Source organism: Anser brachyrhynchus, assembly GCF_964034855.1.
Source record: "Anser brachyrhynchus genome assembly, chromosome: 3".
NCBI lineage: Eukaryota > Metazoa > Chordata > Aves > Anseriformes > Anatidae > Anser > Anser brachyrhynchus.
Genome location: NC_137696.1, coordinates 21,220,891 through 21,243,850, shown reverse-complemented (window position 1 = coordinate 21,243,850; position 22,960 = coordinate 21,220,891). Strand labels below are relative to the sequence as shown.

The following is a 22,960-nucleotide window of genomic DNA, read 5'->3' as shown; positions in this document are numbered from 1 at the left end:
CAAAAAAGCAGGAGTTTGGTGTGCTGTGCATGGCAGTTAAAGGGAGATACAGGGTACTGTGGCAAAGTCCTGGATTTCCATTATAGTTTTCACTATTTCTCACTTTCCCTCAAGGTATGTGTTTGTGTGCCCTGTAAGAAGAGGGGGCTGTACACTTGACTGTTTTGTTAATGATGTTTTGGGGATCGTTTCAAGTTACAGGTACTTTATAAAAAGTGTAAATTGTTATCTTAACATAGTTTGACAGCCTTCACCAAGCACCATTTTAAAATCTCTCTGTGCTTAGTTCTCACAGTATCTTCATGAAAATGCTTTGTATGTTCGCCCTCTGGAGGAAGGAATGCTTCACTTGTTTGAGAGTATTACTGAAGATACTGTGACAGTCCTGGTAAGATTTATGATTTTCATCATTGAAAAAGATCTTTACAGAGCAAAAATACCTATTTGTTATCTTTCTTTCCAGGAAACAGCTGTGAAATTGAAGGCCTTCTCAGAACATTTAGCTTCATACTTATGCTTTTTAAGAAAGATTCTTCCTTATCAGTTAAAAAGGTACTTTTGATTTAATAGATCAAAATAAAGGGTCACTATGTCAGATTTGCAGCATTGGCAACATCTACAACTCAGTATTAAGTCAGTCCTTAATGCACCTTGGATTTAAAAGCAGAACTTTTTTCTTTGCCTGCTGTTTTTTGAGCCTTTAGATTATGCTTTTTTTCATCTGTGCATTAGATCTAAAACCATATACCTTAAAATTTTTATCCCCTCAAAGATGAAGCTCTAATACAAGCTGCACAGACTTTTAATGTTCCTTAATCATGTTGTTCAGTAGCGCTGATACTATTCAAATGTTACACACTTAAACTGTTAATCTTTGGACAGGCTCAAGAAATTATTTGTCATGCAGCAATTATAGCAATTTAGTAAAACTTGGTCAGATGTACATTCCTTCTGCAGTGAAAGTATTTGTTCATGAGTTGTTGAAAAGGAAGGTGAATTATCAGTGTAAAGGAATACTTACAAAATAGGTTTGGGTTAAGGAAGAAGGAAAAGCTTTTTATGCTTTCTTTGTACCTTTGCTAAGTTACTCTGGTAAGTTAACCTTTCTAAAATAAATTCCCAGTTTATTGTTGCTTTGGATTGGGGATGTAGAGAGTACTAGCTATCTACCCCCAAAAATATCGATCTTTTTTAAAGATACTTACTCATTTGTGTTTGGTTTTTTTTTTTTAAATCATATATTCCTAGTTTGGAAGAAGAGTGTGAGTCTTCTCTTTGCACAGCTGCTTTAAGAGCTAGAAATATGGAACTACACAGAGACATGAAAAGGTTGACTGCGGTCTTTGAGAAGCTACACACATATATTAGTCTTCTTGCTTTACCAAGTAAGTGCCAGTTTTGGCTCACTTGCATTGAGGCTGGGATGTACTAGTATTCCTTTTGGGCCAGTTTTTTAAATAAATAAACACTTCCTAGATACAGGAAGAACAAGATTGTGGCTACTCTTTAGGTACAGTCTAAACTATGGGGCAAATGAGTTCTGCAGAATGCTGTGTCATATTGGATCCTCTTTTATCCTGGCTGGGAGTGTGTGCTGTAGGTTATTTCTTTAATGCTCAGCACTCTTCCATCTGGATAGACATGGACACAGTGCAGGCCTTAAAATTACACTATAATCCCATGTACCGCATTTTAGTTGCAGTTCACTGTAGAGGAGAAGAAATGATTGTAGGTTTTTTATCATACTATTGACACTAGGTCATTTGTTGTCTCTTAATCATGAATTTGTTAATAACCTGCATTTTATATAGTGTATGTATATGTTTAATATTAAAGGAAGAGATAATTCAAATATATTTTCAGTAGGTGAAAGTTAAGTGACTTTCAAAGATATTTTTTTCATTGGTGACTGAATGCTAAGGTTTTTTCCCTTTTGACGTGGTACTTTAGGCACAAAACCAGAAGGACTACTTCGAACAAATTACAACTCGGTGTTTACAAGCATTGCAGCAAGTCTTCGTGGATCTCATGACATTTTAAAAGGTGAGACTGCAGAAGTAGTGGTTGTTTTCAGCTTTGTTTCTTTGTTGATTCCTTACAATTTTTATGTTGATTACTTTTTTTTTTAACATGACTATATAACCAAAGTTTATGAAGAAGACAGTTTCAAAATTAAAGCAGAACTTCCTGCTTGTAAATGGCTTTTCTTTTATCAACAGGTTGTGGATATGCTGGATTTTTAGTGGAGTGCTTCTCGGTTGCTGGATTTTTAGTGGAGTGCTGTTTGTTTTAAAACTCCCTGAGAATTAACCATATGTTTAGTCCATACAAATCCATATATCCAATAGCTTCTGTACTATGTAGCTGTTTGTAGGGAGAGTAATTAGTATAGTTGAATTGTTTTGATACCAGTCAGCTGTATAAACATTAAGGTCTTATTTTAAACAAAATGTATGTTTTTGTTCAGTCAGTTAGCAGTAATGTCAATTGCACTGACCCATTTTACAGGGTCCTGTTTTAAAAAATTGATGATATTAGAGACTTGTAGACTTGAGACTTGTAGAGACCTCAAACAACATGAGGTACTACTATGCCAGAGAGTATTGTAGCACAGATAAGTTTTTTTGATACATACTCTAGGTATAGTTGCTGTAATGTAATCTCAATACAACTTAATAAAAATAAAGAAGACAGAAAAAGTACTGAAGAAAGTTTTCAGAACTCACTAGTTAGCAGTACAGATATGTGTAATATCTCATGCTCACATACTCGAGAATTCTTGATTTGTAGTTTCTCTTTACCCTCCCTTTATAACTCAAACAGTTCTCCAATTGCTTAAACTTGCCTCAAGTTAAAATTTCTGGTGCTGATGACCTGGGATTTCTCCCTTTTGTAGCAAAAGCACTTGATTGTAAAATAGCTGTGAAATGTTTACTTGTGAAATGCTTGTTCATTTTAACTACACCATGATTGAGAATGTCTGTTTTACATGATAAATACTTGACTTTTTTATGTTGATACTGTTGAAATTTATTAGCCTATGGAAGCTAATATTTCTGTGTAAATTACTTTCAAAAAAATGTGTGTAGTGGATTTGTTTTTGTTTTTCTCAGAAGACTCTTCTGTTAATTTTACCTGAAAGAACTTCAGATTATAGGAAGAGATATTCTGAATTTTTAATCGACTTTTAGGTTTGCTCTGACAGAATTAAAATACCTTACCCTTCTAAGTCATGTAAGCTTAAGACTCAGATACTGAGCATTATTAGTAATTATATCTTTAATGTCCTGATGTAAATATGTGGAAGTGGGAAGTACGCTTTGGAAATCAAATGCTAGGTTCAGTGGGAGTTTGGCTCCTCTGTATAGCTATGATTTTGGGGATGCAGAACACAAATATACCCCTTTATTCTGCCTTCTGTAACAGACGTAGTAATTGTTCCCTCTGATCTTAAACAGTTGTGTAAGGCAGTCTACTGAAAAACTAGAAGCATCCAGACTAAACACTTGTACAACTCACTTAAAGAGGGGAAAATTGTTCAAAACCCAAGGTCATTAGCTGTATTTGGAGATGGTTGCTTGAATAGACAAAAACATAATTGACATAAGTGTTTTTCTTTTTCTAGATATTTCCAAGCACTACAGTCAGAAAGCTACATTAGAACAAGACATTCCAACTGTCACACAGAAACTCATAACTACAAATGACTGTATTTTGTCCTCTGTTGTGTCTTTAACAAATGGAATGGGCAAGGTAATGGAAACTTTTGTCTTAATATAATGCTGTAACTTGAGCGTTTTTTTAATAAAATAAAAATTTTATTTGAGAAATCTAGGTGTACCTCTGATACTATTAACTATATGGTACAGGCTTAATGAAAGGTACTTTCAGGAGATATGTTTAGAAACTGTGTAATAAGAGTAGATATTGTAACGAGGATGGTTAGTAAGGTCCAAGCTATGTGGAAGAGCCTGTAGCTTCTTTAAATATCTTTTTGTGAAGTTCAGTTTCACTAAATGCTCGTCTTTCTCTTGAATGAGTTATTTCTGTAAGTCATTCTGTTCAACTTAATTCAAAAAGTGACTTCTCTTTATGTCTAGATTGCCTCGTTCTTCAGCAACAACTTGGATCATTTCACTGCTTCGTTAAGCTATGGCCCAAAAGGAGGAACAGAGTTCATCAGCCCTCTTTCAGCTGAGTGTATGCTGCAGTACAAGAAAAAGGCAGTTGCTTACATGAAGTCTTTGAAGAAGGTTTGTTCAGTTAGCATGCTTGCACAGAGAAAGCATAATTTAGTTGCTATTCAGTTATGTCAAAGAGAATACAGACCATTGGTTTCCAGAATTTGGAATGGATTTTTCTCAAGGAGAGTTTTTGGCTGAGGACAATGGTATCGATACAGCAGTAATACTATTGAAGTGATTCGATCATAGTTGCTCTCAAAATTGACAGTATGTGTTGATTCTGTTGTTAACCAGTTCCAAAAGTAGTATCTGCACTAAGACTCTGAGACTGATAACTACTTATTTAAACTTCCTCCCATATTCACCAAGAATATGGAGTGAGTGACATCATTTTTATGCTTGTATTCACTGGAAGACAGTGGGAGATCAAAAGAAGGAAAACAACAAAAACAAACAAAACCAAAAAACAGCTGAAAAGTAGGTATAGAGAAAATACCCTGAACCAAAAGACTGAATACCACCAGATCTCCCTGCTGTTCCCATTATAGTTAAAAAATAAGTTACGACATACTTCACGGTGACGTGATTTATTGAGAATCCTTATGTTGTGATACCTAAGTGGACCTCAGATACATTTGATCACCAAGTAGCACACAAGTAAAAGGTGCTCAGAGAACTTTGTATGCATTTTTGGGGAGGGAAGGCAATAGTTTTCTTTGAGTTTGAACCATTGAACCATTGTTTCTACTGTCTGGTATTAATATTTAGAAAATACTTTTCTTCCTTCTAGTAAAGTAAGAAGGGCAATAAGAAAATAAATGTAGAATACTTACTCTGATCTATTGTGAAACATGTTTTTTATCCTTTCACAGCCTTGTGCAGATTCAGTGCCTTATGAAGAGGCTTTAGCCAATCGCAGAGTTCTTCTGAGTTCCACAGAAAGTAGAGAAGGTCTTGCACAACAGGTATTCTGGTATAAATTGTACTGATGTCTAATAATAAATGTTGTAAAGGAAAGTAGTCTACCTATGTGTGTATGTGGTTGTTTGGACATGAAAACACATACTGAGTCATAAAATAACTACAGATGTCTCACTGATCATTTTGAGAGTAAAAGAACAGCGCAAACTGGAATATTAATTTCTAATTTTATGTACTGTCTTGAGTGTTTTTTGACTATGCACTGGTTAACAACAATAATTTATCAGTATATTAATAGATCACAGTTCTATAATTCTTGAGTGTGTGTTTTTCCTTTTCTGGAAGATAAGGCAGAGGGAGACTAAATGGTATTTAAAAGGCCTTATACGGTCTGCCCACCTCTTTATGAGTGGGACTTGCTAATTTGAAGTACTGACTAAAACTTCTCTTACTAGCTTGAATGTTCAGGCTGTTCTTGTGTTAGTGTCCTTGAACTTTTGTAGAAGAAAAAGACTTGTGTTTTTTGTAGTGGCCCATGTTCAGAGTCTATTATTTGAGATGAGCTGATGTTGAATACAAATGTGTGGAGTGAAAGGTTACATACTGTTCCATAGCTTTTCTTATTTGGACAAGTTGGGGGGTGTTTGTGCGTGTCGTAGATGATCACAGTTCAACCTACAGAAAGCAGCCTACTGCTTTGTTATTCACTAGCTCATTTGTGTTATGATTTGAAATAATTCTCTCTTCAAACGACTCCAGGGCTGTGTTTTTTCTGTGTTTGTTAATGTGAACTTCCATCCTAAAGGTCCAGCAGAGTTTAGAGAAAATTGCAAAACTTGAACAAGAAAAAGAACACTGGATGTTAGAGGCCCAGCTAGCTAAAATAAAACTAGAGAAAGAAAACCAAAAACTGAAGAACTCTCTTAGTGGATATTTAGCTGAAACTGTACAAGAACGTTCTGTTTTGCCAAATGTAACTGAACAAAAGGAGGAAACAACAGAAAAGAGTCAGAGGGAACCTATTAAAAGTACTAGTCTGGTAAGTGACTTTTTTCCTTCAATGGGTAAAAAATACATTTTAGTTGGTAGTAGTAGCAAGTACTATTTGACCAGTGAACCATTAATAATGAAAGTTGTTTGGTGTTGAAATCATGCAGTCATGCTTGGGTTCGTTACGTTTGCGAAGTGGCTTGCTGATACTCTGTTCAGATTTTGGCATTTCTTGGCTTTTGAGACTTTGCTATTTAGTATAATAGAGGCATTCTTGTTGTTCTGTACTTCTGTGACTGAGGGGGAAATGATAGGTATTAACATATTATAGATATGTTAAAGCAAACAGAAGTAGGTAACTAGTATTTTTAAAAGAGCTAAAAGACTTACTACAGGTCCATGTAGTATTACCTAAAAGTTAACTTGAAGTCATTCAAGTTTCCAGTATTCTCTGGATCATTAATTTTACATAACCTGCATAGGTTCATACATCTTGGGTTCATCGATTGCTTTTGGATATGGTATGCATTGTGTGTTGTTTTTATGTGTTGGTAAATAGCTTTTTGCTGTTTATTATGAATATTTTAAAAGGGTTGCCCTTTCCTCTGAGTTGCTGCTTCTGCAGTGGTATTAACAGGGCTGCCATCTGTAAGACATGAATTAATCTATTAAGATGAGCATTCAATAGAATTCGTGTTTTTTTTCTTCACCGCTTTCCTGCTCCAGGATTAAAAAAAAGACCAATGGGTTGTTTTCCGTAGAATCACTTAGGTTGGAAAAGACCTGTAACATCATCAAGTCCAACGAGTTTTGGAATTACCTGTTTTGAAGTAAACCGTCGTTTTAAGTTTTTGATCTTATATTTTATCCTTTAGGAGTTTGAGGAGATTTTTTTCTAGTCACAGTGCTTGATGTGAATGATAGGTCAGCATAACAAAAATATTGTTTGTAGACCCAAATCTATATATGGTCCTGTTCGGGTCAGGAAAAAAAATCTGACTCTGTATGAAAATATTCTTACATGAAACTAGTTAATCACATACATCCCTTGGCTAGAGTTCTGTCAGGGCTTTACACTAAGCTGTCAATGAAATTTATTAGTCAAACTGCAAAGAAAGGAATTCATCAGGTACTCAAGAAATCCAAGATAAATTTCCTTTTTCTTGAAATTTCCTTTTCCTTTTTTCCTTTTTCTTGTGTTATTTAGACACCTTAGTACATTGAAACATTGCTTTTTCATGTGCATATGATGCAAGTAGTTGCATAATCAGATAAGCTAGCTGTGTCTTGTTGTTTTTATTGCTTATTCCATGTGTACGTCCTGAGATAAGGGATACTTAATATTTGGAGAATCGGTGTCATCTTTAATTCTGTTCAAGGCATTCCTGTATATTGCGCTTTATTTTATGTTACATGTGGAAATTCTTAAATTTAATTTTAACTGTTTCAAGATTGTTTTATTAAAGTCCTTTTATGGCAGGTACCTATTTCTGCAATCCTCACTTCATGTGTATTTTCTTCCATGTTTTAGGTTGGGATGTTGACTATAACTACTGATAATGAGAAGGTAATCTATTTTGAATGTTATCCAATTATATATGGTAAATATTTAAATTTAATTGTTGACCTTATTCCAAAGGTGTAATTAAATATCAAGAATAACGTAAAATAATGGCATGAATCACTCAGGTAGTCTGTGTACCATATCTTCAAGCTTCTGAGATCATGTATATATTTTTTTTGTTCTGTAGAGTGAACCGTAGCTTTTATTTGTGTAAGTGGCCTGGAACAGTATGAGCTGTAGTCTAGGTCTGTTCTCTGTAGTTTCAGTAAGAGTACAGATCAATGCTTTCCTTAGGAACCCTAAGTGATTTCAGGCCTCAGTTCTTAATTTCCTGAGAAGGGGCTTAAGCTGGGAGTGGTTTAGGAAAAGTCACTGGCTGTAGCATCTGTGTTTAACAGGCTATCCCAAACCAGAGGTTATACTGAAAGAAACATAGGGCTAGCTGTCAGACCAAATACTAACTCTTCCTTTAGCACTGCTATAGCATAACGCTTGCCACAGCAAGAACTTGAGAGTAAGATTCAGTGCTTTGGCTTTCTGCTCCTGCAGGGAACTGCCATGTAGTTTAGTTTGCTCCATCTTTTTTTTTTTTTTTTTTCCCTGAAGGAACGATTAAAATGGGGGTGGGAGTCAGGTAATAACTGATACCAGTTCTTAAAAGCTCCGGCATAGTACTGAACTTGGAGGTATTGAGAAATCATATGAAAGCTGCCCCCGAGTCATAAACCACCACTTCACCAAAAAAAAAACCACACACACACAAAAAAAAAAATAAAAAAAACAACACACCTTAGTGTCTAAATGAACTTCTGGAACATGCACCATTCTGAGAGTTTGTGAGCTTCTGAAACTTAGTTATGTGGAGGAATTCTTCCTTGCTGGGAAAAAACAGTAAGTGCTTAGTATTTTTTTCAAGGTGGTAGAGTGAGTTTATTTCTGCAGTGTTTTCTGTCTTCATCGGAGACTTAGTATGTTAAATCAAGCAAACCTCTTGCATCCTCAGTCATTACGTTGTCCTTAGAGGAAATACAACACTAAGTAGGCATTGTCAGTTGATCTGACCTCTCATTTGTCTGTTGTGGTTTGGGGAATTTAATGCTTTTGGATATATTGGGCATCAGGAGGGAAGAAGTCAGTAGAGAAGACTCTGTGATGCACTGTGAAGTATCCAGTCTATTAAACTTAATTATGTCTGTTTCAATTTTTGATTTACCAGGCTCCAGATGTTGAGTCTCGTGAAGACTTAATAAAAAAACACTATATGGCAAGGATAGCAGAACTTACATCTCATCTACAGCTTGCTGACAGCAAATCAGTACACTTTCATGCTGAGGTGAGCATACAGGCAGTGTTTGTACTGAAAATTGCTTTTTGAATTTTCCATAAACAAGTGTTAAATATATAGTACATCATATCTGGGAAAAATTTGTTCCTGGAATATGTTTTCGTCTGTGGTCTTGTATGTGTAACAATGGATAGTATAGACAGACTTTTTTTTTTAAAAAGGCTTTTATTAGTGTTTTCTTCATTGCATTAAGAATTACAATGTGTATCATGTATTGGTCTGCTCCTATAAGGTGAAATGGCTGGTATTAGTTACCAGGTTATTTTTGACTTCATCTTAAAATAATGCTGACATCATTTAAAAAAAAATACTTGAACATATAATGAAGTGATAAAGACGACTCTTCTGAGAAGCTGTACTTAAAATTAAGAATTAACAAAATAATTCATAGTCTCTTTAGATTCCTCTTTTCTTTTCAAATCGTTAAGTAATTCTTCTTGAACATAGTGGCTGTTTTGATTTGTAGAATTAACCAAAACATCTTAAAATTATTTTTTTAATAGTAGATGACATAGTAAACCATCTTTCTATGACACTTGAACAATGTATGAAGTGAGTTGTGTTTTTTTATGAAATATTTTCCTAGCAATAATGTGATAAAAATAAAGTTTAGACAAGTGGTAATATAGTAATTCTGTAAAATTAAAGAAAAAAGTTTAATGTTAACTATTTAGTTATCTTTGTATTAAAAAATGTACACAGATTCTGATTAATATCCAAATATGTAAGGTTTCCAGAAAGATGGAAACATTCAAAGCATTCAGTTAAAGATGACACAAGACAATACTGTAGAGCTAACTTTCTTCCCTTCTACCCTCCTTATCCTGCTTGAATTGACAGTGTCGAGCACTTGCCAAACGACTGTCTTTAGCGGAGAAGTCCAAGGAATCACTCATGGAAGAATTGAAACTAGCTAGTCAAAACATCAGTAGATTACAGGCAAGTAAAATATTAAATGACGTAATAGATGTATTTGTATAGTTAATTGTGTGTAAGAGGAAGGTGAAGGAGAAAAAGACCACCAAGCATGGTCCTGCCTCTTCTAGGTCCTTAGTAAGAGATGTAAAAACTAACAGTATGTAGAAAAAAGAAGTAATACACTTCAAATCCACGTATAAAGTTGAAGTGAAATATCCTTGCAAAGAAAAGATGGTAGTAGCCAAGCCTGTGTTTTAGCACATTTGATGTCAAGGCCCTTTTATCGAAATGTGTTTTCTGTATGTCTAAATACAGAGTTGTATGGCATATTTCAGTGTCTCGTTTCCCTCTGTGAGGGGAGGGTTAATTAAATGGATGCAGTACTTGCATCCATTTTTTCCTCTCCTAGTGTCTTCTACTCCTTACATTATTAAGTGTGATACTGGTGAGGCTGACTCCATATTAGTTCATTTAACTTAAACAGGACTAGGAAAATGATGAAAGTGCAGTCTCCTAGATGAAACATGGAATCCTTAATCCATTGTAGCACCTGGGACTGAAAATCTTAGAAAAGCCTCTGTCATTTTTTGTGGGTGGATATCTTAATATTAAGCAGAGATAATTTTGGGGTAATTTTTAAGTTGTTGTTAACAATAAGATGATAAACTGTTACAGCAAATTGCTTGTGAACTTAGCCTTTTGTCCTTGCCCTCCACACCGCTGAGAAAGGAGGCAATAGTAAAAGAAAATTATTATAATTCATCTCACAAATTCTTCACTTTTCTTCATATTTAATTCGTATCTTTATTGTTCACCAGCCTGAAATGGTGAGTGCCTAAAATACAATGAATACGAATGATAGACATTTGGAAGAACTGTTCATGAACCAGAAGTGCTGTCTTGATTTGTTCCTTTAGCCAATTCCACAATTAATATCCAACTTAGCATGAGATGTTAATCTCCAATTACATCATCATCCCAAAAAAAAGTAGGCACACCACTGATAATGTTTAGTAGTCTGTATAACTGTGAATCTTATCTCAGGACCTTTCCAATCTAACCAATTCTTTGAAAGCAATCTGGCCTACTCCTGGGTCAGAGCAGATACCATTTGGATCAAGTTGTTGAGTCAGGACATCCTTGTTGGCCTTCTCCCACAGTTCCTCAGCTTCCGAAGCATTGGTCTGTTCTTTGCTCTGAGGAGGTTGTCCTTGATCATTCAACTCCTCTTGGCCCCATTAACTAACTTCCAGGGCAGTTCTCACAGGAACCTTGCTCAGCAAACCTTGAGAAGGATTTCAGAAGAGCAGATTTTGTCTAAGGTTGCTGTAATTCTACTATTCATCTTGCTTGCTTCTCTCTGGATCTTAAATTCCAGTAATTCACGGTTGCTGTAGCCAGAGCTACCACTGGCGTTCACATCCCCGACCAGCTTTTCCTTACTTCTGAGTAACAGGTTCAGCAGAGAGCCTTTCTTACGTCTGTTGATCGCTGGTATCAGGAAATCCCTTACAACACTAAAAACTCCTGAATTGCAAGCATCCCACCTTCTCCTTCCAGGAGATAGCAGCGTGGTTAAAATTCCTCATGAGGATTAGGGTCTTGGTAGTGAGATTAAGTACTTGTATCAGATGCCTACCACATTACCCTTGTTATTGTGTGATTCCTGCTTATAAGATCTTAACTGTGTTTTAACCACTCTTTCACATAGAGTGTGATTCTTGGCCTTCCTATCCTGTCCCTCCTAAAGAGTCTGTATCCATTCATTGCTATGCTCTAGTAATGCACAGTATCCTTCCATGTTTTTAAGGCCAGAAAGATCGCTCTGCAACTGCACGTGAATTGCTGATGCCTTCAGCTTCACGTGCTGCATGTGTTCATGTACAGGCAGTATTCTAATCCTAAAGATTTTACCTGTGTCTTGGTTGGAAGCGATGGTGGAAAATCTAGCTGTTCAGCTTTTACGTAAGCTATACAAAGCTGAAAAAAACATAAAGGAAACAAAACAAAATTACAGGGGAAAGACCGTGCATGAATCTTGAGGTGAAAGGAAGTAACTACTGACTTTTTTTGTCAAGTGTTATTTTTCAATGGTTTAATTGCAATTTGTGATTCATTTATGTAATTTCAGTGGTTTAAGTGCGCATATTAATTGCACATATCTAGCATCAAAAGTGTAGATTACTAAGTGGAGATAGTGACAACTGGCAAAGCAGACATTTTCTAATACTGATCAAAGGCTTCAAGTTGTGGACTTTTTTCTGTTTTTTGTCCTAATAGGATGAATTGATGACAACAAAGAGAAGTTATGAGGATCAGTTAAGTATGATGAGTGACCATCTATGCAGTATGAATGAGACCTTAACTAAACAAAGGGAAGAAATTGATACACTAAAAATGACTAGTAAGGTAAGTTGTCAAGTGTTGACAGTAGACACTGGCTAGTGGAGTTCTGTGGGTTGCATTTGGCATGCCTGCAGTAATACCCTTTCACAAATCTGTCAACAAGCTGTAGTTCTTACTCTTGGCCAACTGGAAAGAAAACTCCAATGCTGGTCGTGCATATTTCAAAAAAAAAAATATTTTCGGAAATGTACATGTGTGAAAGAGCAGACACTGTATATCACCGCTTCAGAGCGTACACATTTAAAGTGTACCCTGTGAAAGATCAGCACTTTTTTTTAATCTGGTGAAAATGAAACTATTTGCAATACCATCTAATGATATAGGATATTTATGATAATGCCCTGTGCTCCTGTCCTGGCAATTGTTCTTTCTCCTCTGCTTTATTTCCATATTCTAGTTGGTCTGTTTTTTTCATGTGGGAGTGAGAAAGTTGCCACTTAAATTCTTCTGTCAACTTTCTCAAAAGTCACACGTACATTTCTTCCTAGAACCTTCAGGATAGGATATACCGTAGTTTAAGCACTGACTGTTCAACAGCAGGCTACTATAATTTTCATCATAAAGTAGAAAAACTTGCTTCTAGTAAATGGATAAACTCCTTGCTTGGAAAAAGAAATGTATGTTGTGAAGGTCGTTATCCTTCACTCGTTTGGCTGTGAAACAAATAATGCGGGATTATTTGTGGAATTGTGGAATTAATTGTGGAATGCATGGAAGCAGGTTTCACTGAGATGTGTGTGTGAAGATCTATGTTTTGATTAGATACCCCATGACAGTGATTTTTATATGTAGACTTCCTCCACGTCTTCCTTCAGATGTTTGAGTATTTTGGCTTGACATTGTGCTCTTTAAGGTTACTTTTTTTGTATATAAGGCCTTGTTGCTTCTAGAAGGAAGCTCTATATACTGACTATATCACTTCATGTTTTTATAAAATGTTTTGTGGAATTTTTAACCTGTCATAATTTTAAAACTTGAAGGGGTACTCTGTCTCTAAGGAAGTAAGTCATAATCTCATAACAGTAGACACACTTTTTTGCATTTTGGATGCTATCAAATGTAGAAACCAAACTGCATCACTTTCATTTCAACTGAATTAAGCCATTAGAAAAACAAATGTTATCCTAAGGAAATAGGAAAATGGCGAATTGGCAGCAAGTACTACTGTACTTTTGTACTACTGTACAAAATTTTTAAGCTGTATGTTTGCATTGTGGAATTGCTGAAAGTCAAATGTAATGAGGTTGTTGCGAAATAAATCCTTTTCTAAAAACTAAGAATATTCTGTGTAGACTAAGCTGAAGTCAATTTTGTTTTGGAACAAAATGTTAGGGTGGAGAATCAATTTAATTTGAGGCAATTATCGTATAAGGCTTATACTTGAAATATCACTGAAGGACAAATTATGATTTAACTTGCCTTTGGTGTCCTTACAATGTTAATGGTGCTAATATAATTGAGTGTTGTGGGACATAAATCAAATGTCTCATTTTCCATAGGTTTCAATTAAAGTAAGGTACTGTTGTACTTGTTTGAAAGCTCTGGTGCATTTTTCCTCTATTATGCCTGTATGGAGAGAGGGATTTTCAAAGCAAGCAGTTGCAGGCTTCCATTATTAACACTGGACTGTTTATTCCCAGTCTTACGGTGTTTCCTTGCTTGCTGTAGCTATAAACTATTAGACCTCGGGTTTTATATGTTGTCTATATACTGTTCTTATCTGAACTATATACTGTATTCACTGTTTTCTTCTTGTTGCAGGGAAACTCTAAAAAGAATAAAAATCGATAGTTCCTGGCTCAACTGTCCGTGGAGGCTGCTGCTGAACAGAATGTAGATGTTGAACATTCATTGTCCAGTTCCTGCTTGTTACAGGAAGCAGGGGTGGTATTTGATCTAGTAAAAATGGGATTGGTGCTGTAAATGGCTTTAAACTACTTAGAATTTCTAACAGAACTTCATGTTGTATCTAAACTGGGACACATACACTCTGTGGATAATTTATATAGTAATTACCTTCAGTTTTTACTGTGCACTTTTTAAAACTGGGTTTTAATTTCATGTAATAACTTCAGCTTTTGTATATTTTTCAAATAGATTATGCATTAACAAATTTGGTATCAGTACAGTAGCTGTCTTGAGTTACGTTAAACTGTCAACACCTGTACATTCAGTTACTTGTTAATAAGTTTAGAAGTTATTTTTGAGAATTTGGCTATGTAAGCTGTGCAGCTACTGTAAATGTATTCCTGTTCTCAGCCCTTTTGAATTAACTGGAATTGTGGCTTTAAATGATTTCTATAAAATCACACAAGCAAATGGGATCATTCTTAATTTAGATTGCAATAGTTCAAACTTTCTGCTTGTATTTGGCACTTTGAATTTTTGAAATAAAGAGCACAAATAGCTGAACTGGGATACTTCTATGAAATTGTTTTTAAGCCCTTATTTAGGCATTTTGTTTACATGTATATGTACTGGTTGAAATAGCTGTTTAAAGTTAGAGGACAATGTGATCATATATTCCTTTGCTCTTTTGGGGCAAATTGTGTGTAGAATAGAACAGCTTACTGTGCTCTCTTATGGTAAAGAATATGAAATACATAGAAAATTTAAACACTGAATTTGGAAAAAGTCTTTCATGGAATTAAATCCTGATAGATTGACTGGGGATACGCACATGGCTTTTCTTGTGTTTTGGGAAGTTTGTGAACTTTAGGCCTTTCCTAATTTTTTTTAAATGAAGTCCAATACCACAAGTTTTCATGGCATTGACTTTTTTTTAAAACAGATGCTGTGCTGCTTACACTTTACACTGATCTTCTGTTTCATAATTTGCATTATGGCACTTGTCCCATAAGGGTTCACTCTGATATCAACTGTGTCGGTGTTATTAATATGCAACAATAAAATCAACTAGACAAAAAACAGTGTGACTCTTTCTTAATTCTGGTTATGCCATAAGCCATATGCCAAAGCAGATAGCTTCAAGTGTTTCAAATAGGGTTGGAAGCTAACTGCTTTCTGCCAGATTTTTTTTTTTGAAGCTGCCTTCTCTGAGGAATTCGATCTGTCAGTGAAGGTACTAATTTAGTTATCTTTAATTTTATGAATCAAATTGATGAACTTCTTACTGATGCTACTACTTACAGTGCCTACATTCAGAAAAAGACATAAGTAAAAATATGCTTTGAAGATTGTTTCAGGGCTTAATAGAAAGTTAAATATATGTTATCCTCAGCTGTTTTTGCAACCAAAACCAATGTTATCACTCTTATTTTCATCAAAAATGCTAAACACAGCATCAGAAGAAAACTAACGCTATCCCAGCCAAAGCCATACAGTATATTATAAGTTTCAGCTTCTAATGCTGCAATGCAAGTTACTATTGAAACTACCCAACTCGCATGTACTTACCTGCTAACTAGTTAGTTCTGGATCAGCTTCTGAATATCTGTAACTATAGATGTTTAACACCTATACTGTAATTGAACCGTTCTGCCATTAAAAAGCTGAATGCTCTTTTAAGCATTGCAGTAGAGAATTAATCTTAGAGACAAAGTTTTCAACAAATATGAATTTGAACTATTTTGTCTATACAAAATGGTCTGTGTATTTTGGAAACACAAATTGGAAACTGTACTAATATTGAAATAAGGCCAAAATATTAACTTGTAAAACAGTATTGTTAGGTGGAAATCAGAAGTTGTCCCAGTGTTACCACATTCATATTTAATGATTTTGTTACTTATATAAATATCCATCTGTGATTTAACCACTGATAACTGATTTAAAATAACTAATTTTTAAACGGTGTTCACAGTGTCTTGCTAATTCCTTTGGATTCAATATTAAACAGCTTAGTGCTTCAGTGATATGGGTGCCAGAAACATCAGACCTAGATCACAACTAGATGTGGTCTGGTAGCACTCAAGAGCAGCATCTGTATTAGGACTGAAACACTTCACTCCCTTGCTTGCTGAAATGTATTTGCTATTTTTACAGGGTGTTTTTCCTTTTTACCAAGCTAGCTTCACTTTCTCCTTTTGTACTTGTAATCCTGTTGCTGTTTCCACTCCAGCTTCCATCACTGACTTGAGCTGAACTTTTTTGTGGGGAGGGGTCTTTGACCCAGCATGGTTCCTTGATGCTGACTTCAGGCACAGCAGGAGCCAGTCGCTGTTCAGCTATGCTCCCCATACCTTCGAAGAGGGGATTTGCTCAGACATCCAAGGGATCAGTTGTGAACAGGAGAGAAAATCAACTTCATAACCGCATAGCAATCTATTTTCTGGACTGGTTGAGCCAAGTAAACCCTTTTTATTATATAAATACAACGGTGTATTAAACTTTGGAGAATCATCTGGCCATATAAACTGGGCAAACCTGTTGTTCTTCAGTGCAGTATGTAAAGGTAATTTGAAACTACTATCTTAGCAACAGCAGGCTCATGATAAAAATGAAGTTTATTACAGTAAAAACATAATCGCTAATTGCTCCTTCCTACAAAAGCTAGATGCTACTCTATTTAAAAACAAAAACTTGTCATGCATTTTTTGCTTTGGTTACTATTTGCACTATTACTCAGCAGTGACTTAAATCAATGCTAATTTAAAAAAGGCTCTGTTTGCCCTAATTCTTGAATACTTTTTTTTTTTAATTTGAATCATGAGAATTAGAAACTTGTTTTAACTACACCCATCTGCAGAACTGCTAGCTTAATGACAGATGGGGACAGAGGAGAGCTTCTGGAGACTTTTAGAAACCAAGATGTATTTGGGATTATGAAATCTGCCACATGGAAACTTGTCTAGGGGCAATTTCTCATTGTTTGCCTTTGTTGTATGTGTAGGCAGCCTCAACCACATCAATGCTGATTCTGAATCATTGGGGTTCTTCCACAAACTTTCAGTACAAATACAGCACTGCTATACCCAGGCTGAGCAGCGAAATAAGCATATGATTCTTGTTGGGCTTAATTTGCATGTCAAGCTGCTATGCTGACAACACTAAAACAATGTAAAAAGTTAAATTTTTAATGTATAAAATGGTAGAGATAACCACAGAAATCAGCTTATATGTGCTGGTTTTAACTAATTCACATGGCAAAGTCAAAAGCCTCATAAACTGATGAGGTCTTACGCAATGAAGCAGCCGTGGAAATCCAGGCCTGGTGCTGAAACTATTTATGGTCTTCCATAAGCAACACAGGTTGGTGCTGGGAAGAGCTTTAACCACAAAATTAAAGAGTCCAGGGTGGAATTTCCAGTCGCTTTAAGCTCTACCAGTTGTTATTCATTAATTCCTTTGGAAGGAGTAAATGCAAAGCACTTTATTTAAGGAAGACTTTTTACTGAAGTTACCAGGTTGAAAAAATCTGGCCTGAGAACTCAATGCAGTTTCATTAACTGTAGTCATTGGTATAAGGAATTAGCTGTAGTACTGGACCCCCTTATGTGCCTTCTACTTAGTGACTTTCAGATCATGTATAGCGCATACAATGTCTGTCACAGCAAATGCCTGAGGAGAGGAGGTATCAGTTTCACTGAATTTCTTTTAGTATCTGGAAAGTTTGGTTTATGTTCAGTCCCAACAAGGGCACAAAGCCAAGTTTCTCTTAGATTTTCAGTCTAGCCCAGGTGGTCATGAAGCCAATGAGCACCAAATCTCAAACAGAAGGAACAAAATGAGTATGCTATATTTCTATAACTAATTTATATGTGGTGAATATGTGGTAATTAAACAGTGAATATACTAAACTTGTGAGTTTTTTTAGGAGCAATAGAGGTAAGTGAAAACTGAATTTATTAAATAAGGGAAGGAGACAAATTTTTCACTAATTTTTGCACTTTGGCTTGAATTCTCAGGAAGGACTTTTATGGAAATTTGTTGCAAAAATAAAAGGCGAAGTAGTAGAGCAAAGAGTTAAAAATAAGTCTACAAATGAGTGCTTTTCTATTTCCATTCAATAGTATTTGGTTCTAGCAACATAAGAACTGACAGGTTTCACTTTTGTCAAAACAGTAAATATTTTACAAAAAGGTTAATATACTGCAAATCACATTGAGATCAGCATAAATATAGTTAGCAATATAAACTGTTAGCATTATAAAATGTTGAATTAATTTAATAACTGCCTGTAGCAATATGTAATACTGTATCCTTATGTCAAATTTCAGATTGTATTTTCAGTAGAAATAGTTTTAATGGTTCTAATTTGTTCTGCATATGCTATTCATTAAAGTGAAATTGTATTAAGTACTTTTAAATCTCAGCATCATTTTTTTTTTTTTACTGCTTGTATTTATATTGCACTGAATTATTTAGGGAGAAGGTGAAAATGGTTGCAGAATTTACTGAAGAACAGTCTTGTTTTGGAAATGAATCCTAAATATTAGAATACTTGTCTCTTTGATTATGTTATTTTGCAAAAAACAAAAACATTCATGTGCACACAGAGACATGGTGAAGTTCAGTGATGGACATGGTACCAAGAAACTGGTTTGCTGCAGTGAGGGACTGGAGCACTGTCACTTCTCTCCTCTTCTAAATCTTCTGTCTCTCTGTGGTTTATCAGCATAAAGCAAAACTGAGGTCTCTCAGTCACTAAAAACAGCAGGTTTGTACGTGTCTCAGCAAAAGAAAAATTTGATGTATTTTTAGACATATGCTGACCTTGATAACGAGATACAAAAAATTAATACTCTTCCCGCCTAAAATGAAAACCATTAGAAAGGGGTAGTGTAGAAACTAAGAGAAAAACCTTTACTGAATGTTGTAAAAGAGTAAGTGAGAGTCCTGAGGACTCCTTTTGATGAATGTATGTCTAAATTCCCTGTTTTTGGGGGGAAGATATGAGGTATCAATCTTCCTTTTCTTGTTGCTGAGGCATTGGGCGTGCTCTGAGAGAAGACAGGCGAGTCATTGGGATGGAATTCCAGAGGGGAAGAAAGATGCTGAGATCAGGTTCTGGCACCCCCAGGGCCCTATGCTGTGATGGAGGGTGGCATGCCAAGCTACACAACCCAGCACTTGCCAGTGATGAAGCTGCTGCTTCGTCATCTGAGCCCGGGGGCCTTGTGCTGGCAGTACTGAAGAAAAACATTTGAAGACAGAAAAATAAAAATGCAACCATTCTCTCTGGCTTGCAAGTTACATATTAAATTACGATGGAAAAAACTTCAGGCTATCAGAAGAAAAGACAACCTTTTCTCTCCCCAGTCATATCTATATATTCATCACTGATGTTTTAATGAGATATATTCAATATAAATATCACGTAGAATCATAGAATTATAGAATATCCCAAATTGGAAGGGACCCACAAGGATCATCCAGTCCAACTCCTGGATCCAAACAGGACCACCCAAAAAACAGACCATGTGTCTGAGAGCGTTGTCCAAACGCTTGAACTCTGTCAGGCTCGGTGCTGTGGCCATCTCCCTGAGGAGACTTTTTCTGTGCCTGACCACCCTCTGGGTGCAGAACCTTTCCCTAACACCCAGCCTGACCCTCCCCTGTCCCAGCCCCATGCCGTTCCCTCGGGTCCTGTCGCTGTCCCCAGAGAGCAGAGCTCAGCGCCTGCCCCTCCGCTCCCCTCGTGAGGGAGCTGCAGGCCGCCATGAGGCCTCCCCTCGGCCTGCTCTGCTCTGGGTTGAAATGCTGATTTTACATTCTATTTTCTGTAATAGGACTTTGATGGTATCACTCAATTTATGATCTTTAGTAGGTCTATGACTTGAACAGAAAGGGAGTCCATTGATTATAAAAAGACTGAGCAATAGTGAAGGTATAAGTAGTTTTGTTGCTCCTTAAAGGAAACTCACACCATCATTTTAAGGCCAATCCTCAAACCCTGCCTTCATGAAACTCCACCATCCCTTACACGTCATTGTGATAGAAGTAAGAACAAGAGCAAGATTCTATCAGAAGCTGGTAGGTAACAAGCCATCATGTTACGTATTATAAATATAAAATTCATTGGGAGCATAATTTTGCCAACTAGTATTTTACCTGATTTGAAACAATCAACACACATGAAGAAAGAGCTGGCTAACTATATGAGGCATTGTTTATTATTATTAAGATAATAAAAATTGATCTAAAACTAAACAAAATAAAAAACGAGAATACCATTTTATTTTCTTAGCAGAATTCTTGTAATTGTAATAGCATTAAACTAACAGATAAATTTATTTGTAGGGAAAACTGTACATTTCCATTGCAACTGCAGACATTCAGAATATTTCCCCTGAATACAGCAAAAGATCAGGATTGCTTGGTTTTCAGAGAAGATATTAGGACAAATGAAAGTAAATTACAAAAGGACACCTCTCCTTAATCTCTTTAAAATGCAAGGGAAAGTTCAGCAGCACTGAAAAGCAGAGACGCTAAAATGAACGCAATGCCTTATAAATGCCTTATAAATTTGGATACATTACACAAGAAACTGGAATTTACTGCTGTAAGTGAGCTGTCGCTGACCCTGATAGCTTTGCATACATGGAATTAGTGTATCTGCAGTCACCCTTTCATCCCACCCATTCTGTCCATGATTCCTGTCCTTTTTGGAGCATGGTACCTCTGGTACGTGCAATCTAGAAACACTCCATGTAATGGCTGAGAAGGAATTTGTATTACTTAGGGTAATATGACAATTATCCTGTTGGTAATTAAGCCAATTTCCAAGCCCTGTTCTGCATTTCTTTGACAGATCTCCTCTCTCCAGAGAGACTTTGAAGCAGAAGATAACCTGTCCTCTCTTGGAGCTGGGACCTATTTTCTCTGAGAGGTAGAGGTCACTGCTGAGGGTAAACAGAGGGCAAGACCTGCCCTGGACATGGTCTTCCAACATTGCAGCTTGGTCTTTCCCTAGCTCTATAGGTTTTTAGGAAGACTTGGCAATTTTGATGGCCTACCTTGAAGAAAATCAAAGAATCACAGAATCATTAGGGTTGGAAAAGACCTCCAAGATCATCTGGTCCAACCACCCTACTACCAATGTCACACACTAAACCATGTCCCTAAGCACCACGTCCAGCCGTTCCTTGAACATCCCCAGGGACAGTGACTCCACCACCTCCCTGGGCAACCCGTTCCAATGCCTGACTGTTCTTTCTGAGAAGAAATGTCTCCTCATTTCCAACCTGAACCTCCCCTGGTGCAACTTGAGGCCATTCCCTCTAGTCCTATCACTGGTTATCTGGGAGAAGAGGCCGGCCCCCAGCTCCCCACACCTTCCTTTCAGGTAGCTGTAGAGAGCAATAAGGTCTCCCCTGAGCCTCCTCTTCTCCAGACTAAACACCCCCAGTTCCCTCAGCCGCTCCTCACAGGACTTGCGTTCCAGGCCCTTTGCCACCTTCATAGTCCTTCTCTGGACACGCTGCAGGGCCTCAATGTCTTTCTTGTAGTGAGGGGCCCAAAACTGAACACAGTACTCGAGGTGCGGCCTCACCAGATCAGAGTACAGGGGGATGATCACCTCCCTGGTTGGGAGGCTAAGAACTCCGAGGATAAGTGGTCTAAAGCCTGAAATGTGTTGTTGAAAATGATGTCTTTCAGCGTTGATTGAAATCTTTGTTGCTGTGTGTGTATCAAAGTCACTGCTCATCCCACCTCATGCTCTTCAATTTGCTGGAGCCTGTCTCAATTCCATTTCTAGAACAATCTCACAATGCTGGAGCCTGTCTCAATTCCATTTCTAGAACAATCTCACAAGCTTCTTACCACATGGAAAGTCAGCTCCTTGTCTCACCTAAGTTACATATCAGTGTCTCATATCCTCACCAGAGGCTGCCCACATGCTTACTCCAAGCCTGTTCCCTAGGAGGTCACCATTTCTAAAACAATTGTAATTCATCTCTGAATCTCAGTCTCAGTAGCTTGCCCTTCCTCAGCTCCTCTTTGACTGCAATGTATCTTCTGCAGGGCAACATAAGCAGATTTTCCTCTAGTGGTGGATCACTTGTCACCTAACTGGTTGTGGTCATGAGTCTTTTCTCACAGTTACTGTCCCTGTGACTGCTACTCCACCAAAAAAGTTATTTCCCAAGGGTTGAGGGGCATACTCATTAAAACACAGGCACTTCTTTTCTTTCAGGTGTCCCTTTCCTGGGACGTATGTTCTAGACACCAAGAAATCCTTTGCTGTTTCTTTGACAGCACCTTTCCTTTAGAGAGAGGAAAATTGATGCTACAGAGGAGAAAATGCCTATTTTACACAAATTGGAAAATCACCCTGGCTTAAGATTTTGCTAAGAAACCAGCAAGTTTATGCGTCTGATGTAAGCTAAATGGCTGCAGAGCTCTACCCATGCTTTTGAGCCAGCACAGTGCTACAAGGGAGAGGAGTACACAGCTGAAGAGAGTGATCCTGGAGTCCTTGTCAGAAGTAGAAGCAAGAGGCTCATGAAACTCTTGGAGAAGTCAGTTTAGAAAGGGAAGAATTGAAGCACTTCCCAGGAAATGTTTTTTTTGAGCTCTGTGGCCAACCAGTTAGACATTCTCCCTGGTCTTCCACATCTTAACACCTTCCCCCCCCCAGCCCCCCCCCCCCCTTTTTTTTTTAGATCTGTTTGAGGGATGAGTTTTTTTTTTTTTTTTTTACCTTCAGGAAAGGTAGGACAGGGCTAT

The 22,960-nt window shown here is 36.8% G+C and overlaps 1 protein-coding gene across 2 annotated transcripts in view; it reads left to right on the top strand.

Annotated features, from left to right (window-relative positions):
• Positions 1-14,740, top strand: part of PPP1R21 (protein phosphatase 1 regulatory subunit 21) — a 29,547-nt gene extending 14,807 nt beyond the window's left edge. Inside the window, exons 10-22 of one of the 2 annotated variants that reach the window (XM_080583694.1) lie at positions 287-388; positions 464-552; positions 1,249-1,385; positions 1,951-2,043; positions 3,626-3,753; positions 4,101-4,253; positions 5,057-5,149; positions 5,911-6,144; positions 7,627-7,662; positions 8,876-8,992; positions 9,845-9,943; positions 12,203-12,331; positions 14,090-14,740. In XM_080583694.1, coding sequence (XP_080439820.1) covers positions 287-388; positions 464-552; positions 1,249-1,385; positions 1,951-2,043; positions 3,626-3,753; positions 4,101-4,253; positions 5,057-5,149; positions 5,911-6,144; positions 7,627-7,662; positions 8,876-8,992; positions 9,845-9,943; positions 12,203-12,331; positions 14,090-14,119 — 1,440 coding nt within the window. In that variant the 3' untranslated portion in view covers positions 14,120-14,740. Of the gene's footprint in view, positions 1-286; positions 553-1,248; positions 1,386-1,950; positions 2,044-3,625; positions 3,754-4,100; positions 4,254-5,056; positions 5,150-5,910; positions 6,145-7,626; positions 7,663-8,875; positions 8,993-9,844; positions 9,944-12,202; positions 12,332-14,089 lie in introns of both variants that reach the window. The other variant, XM_080583693.1, reaches the window with a different exon arrangement.
• Positions 14,741-22,960: the final 8,220 nt, after the last annotated feature.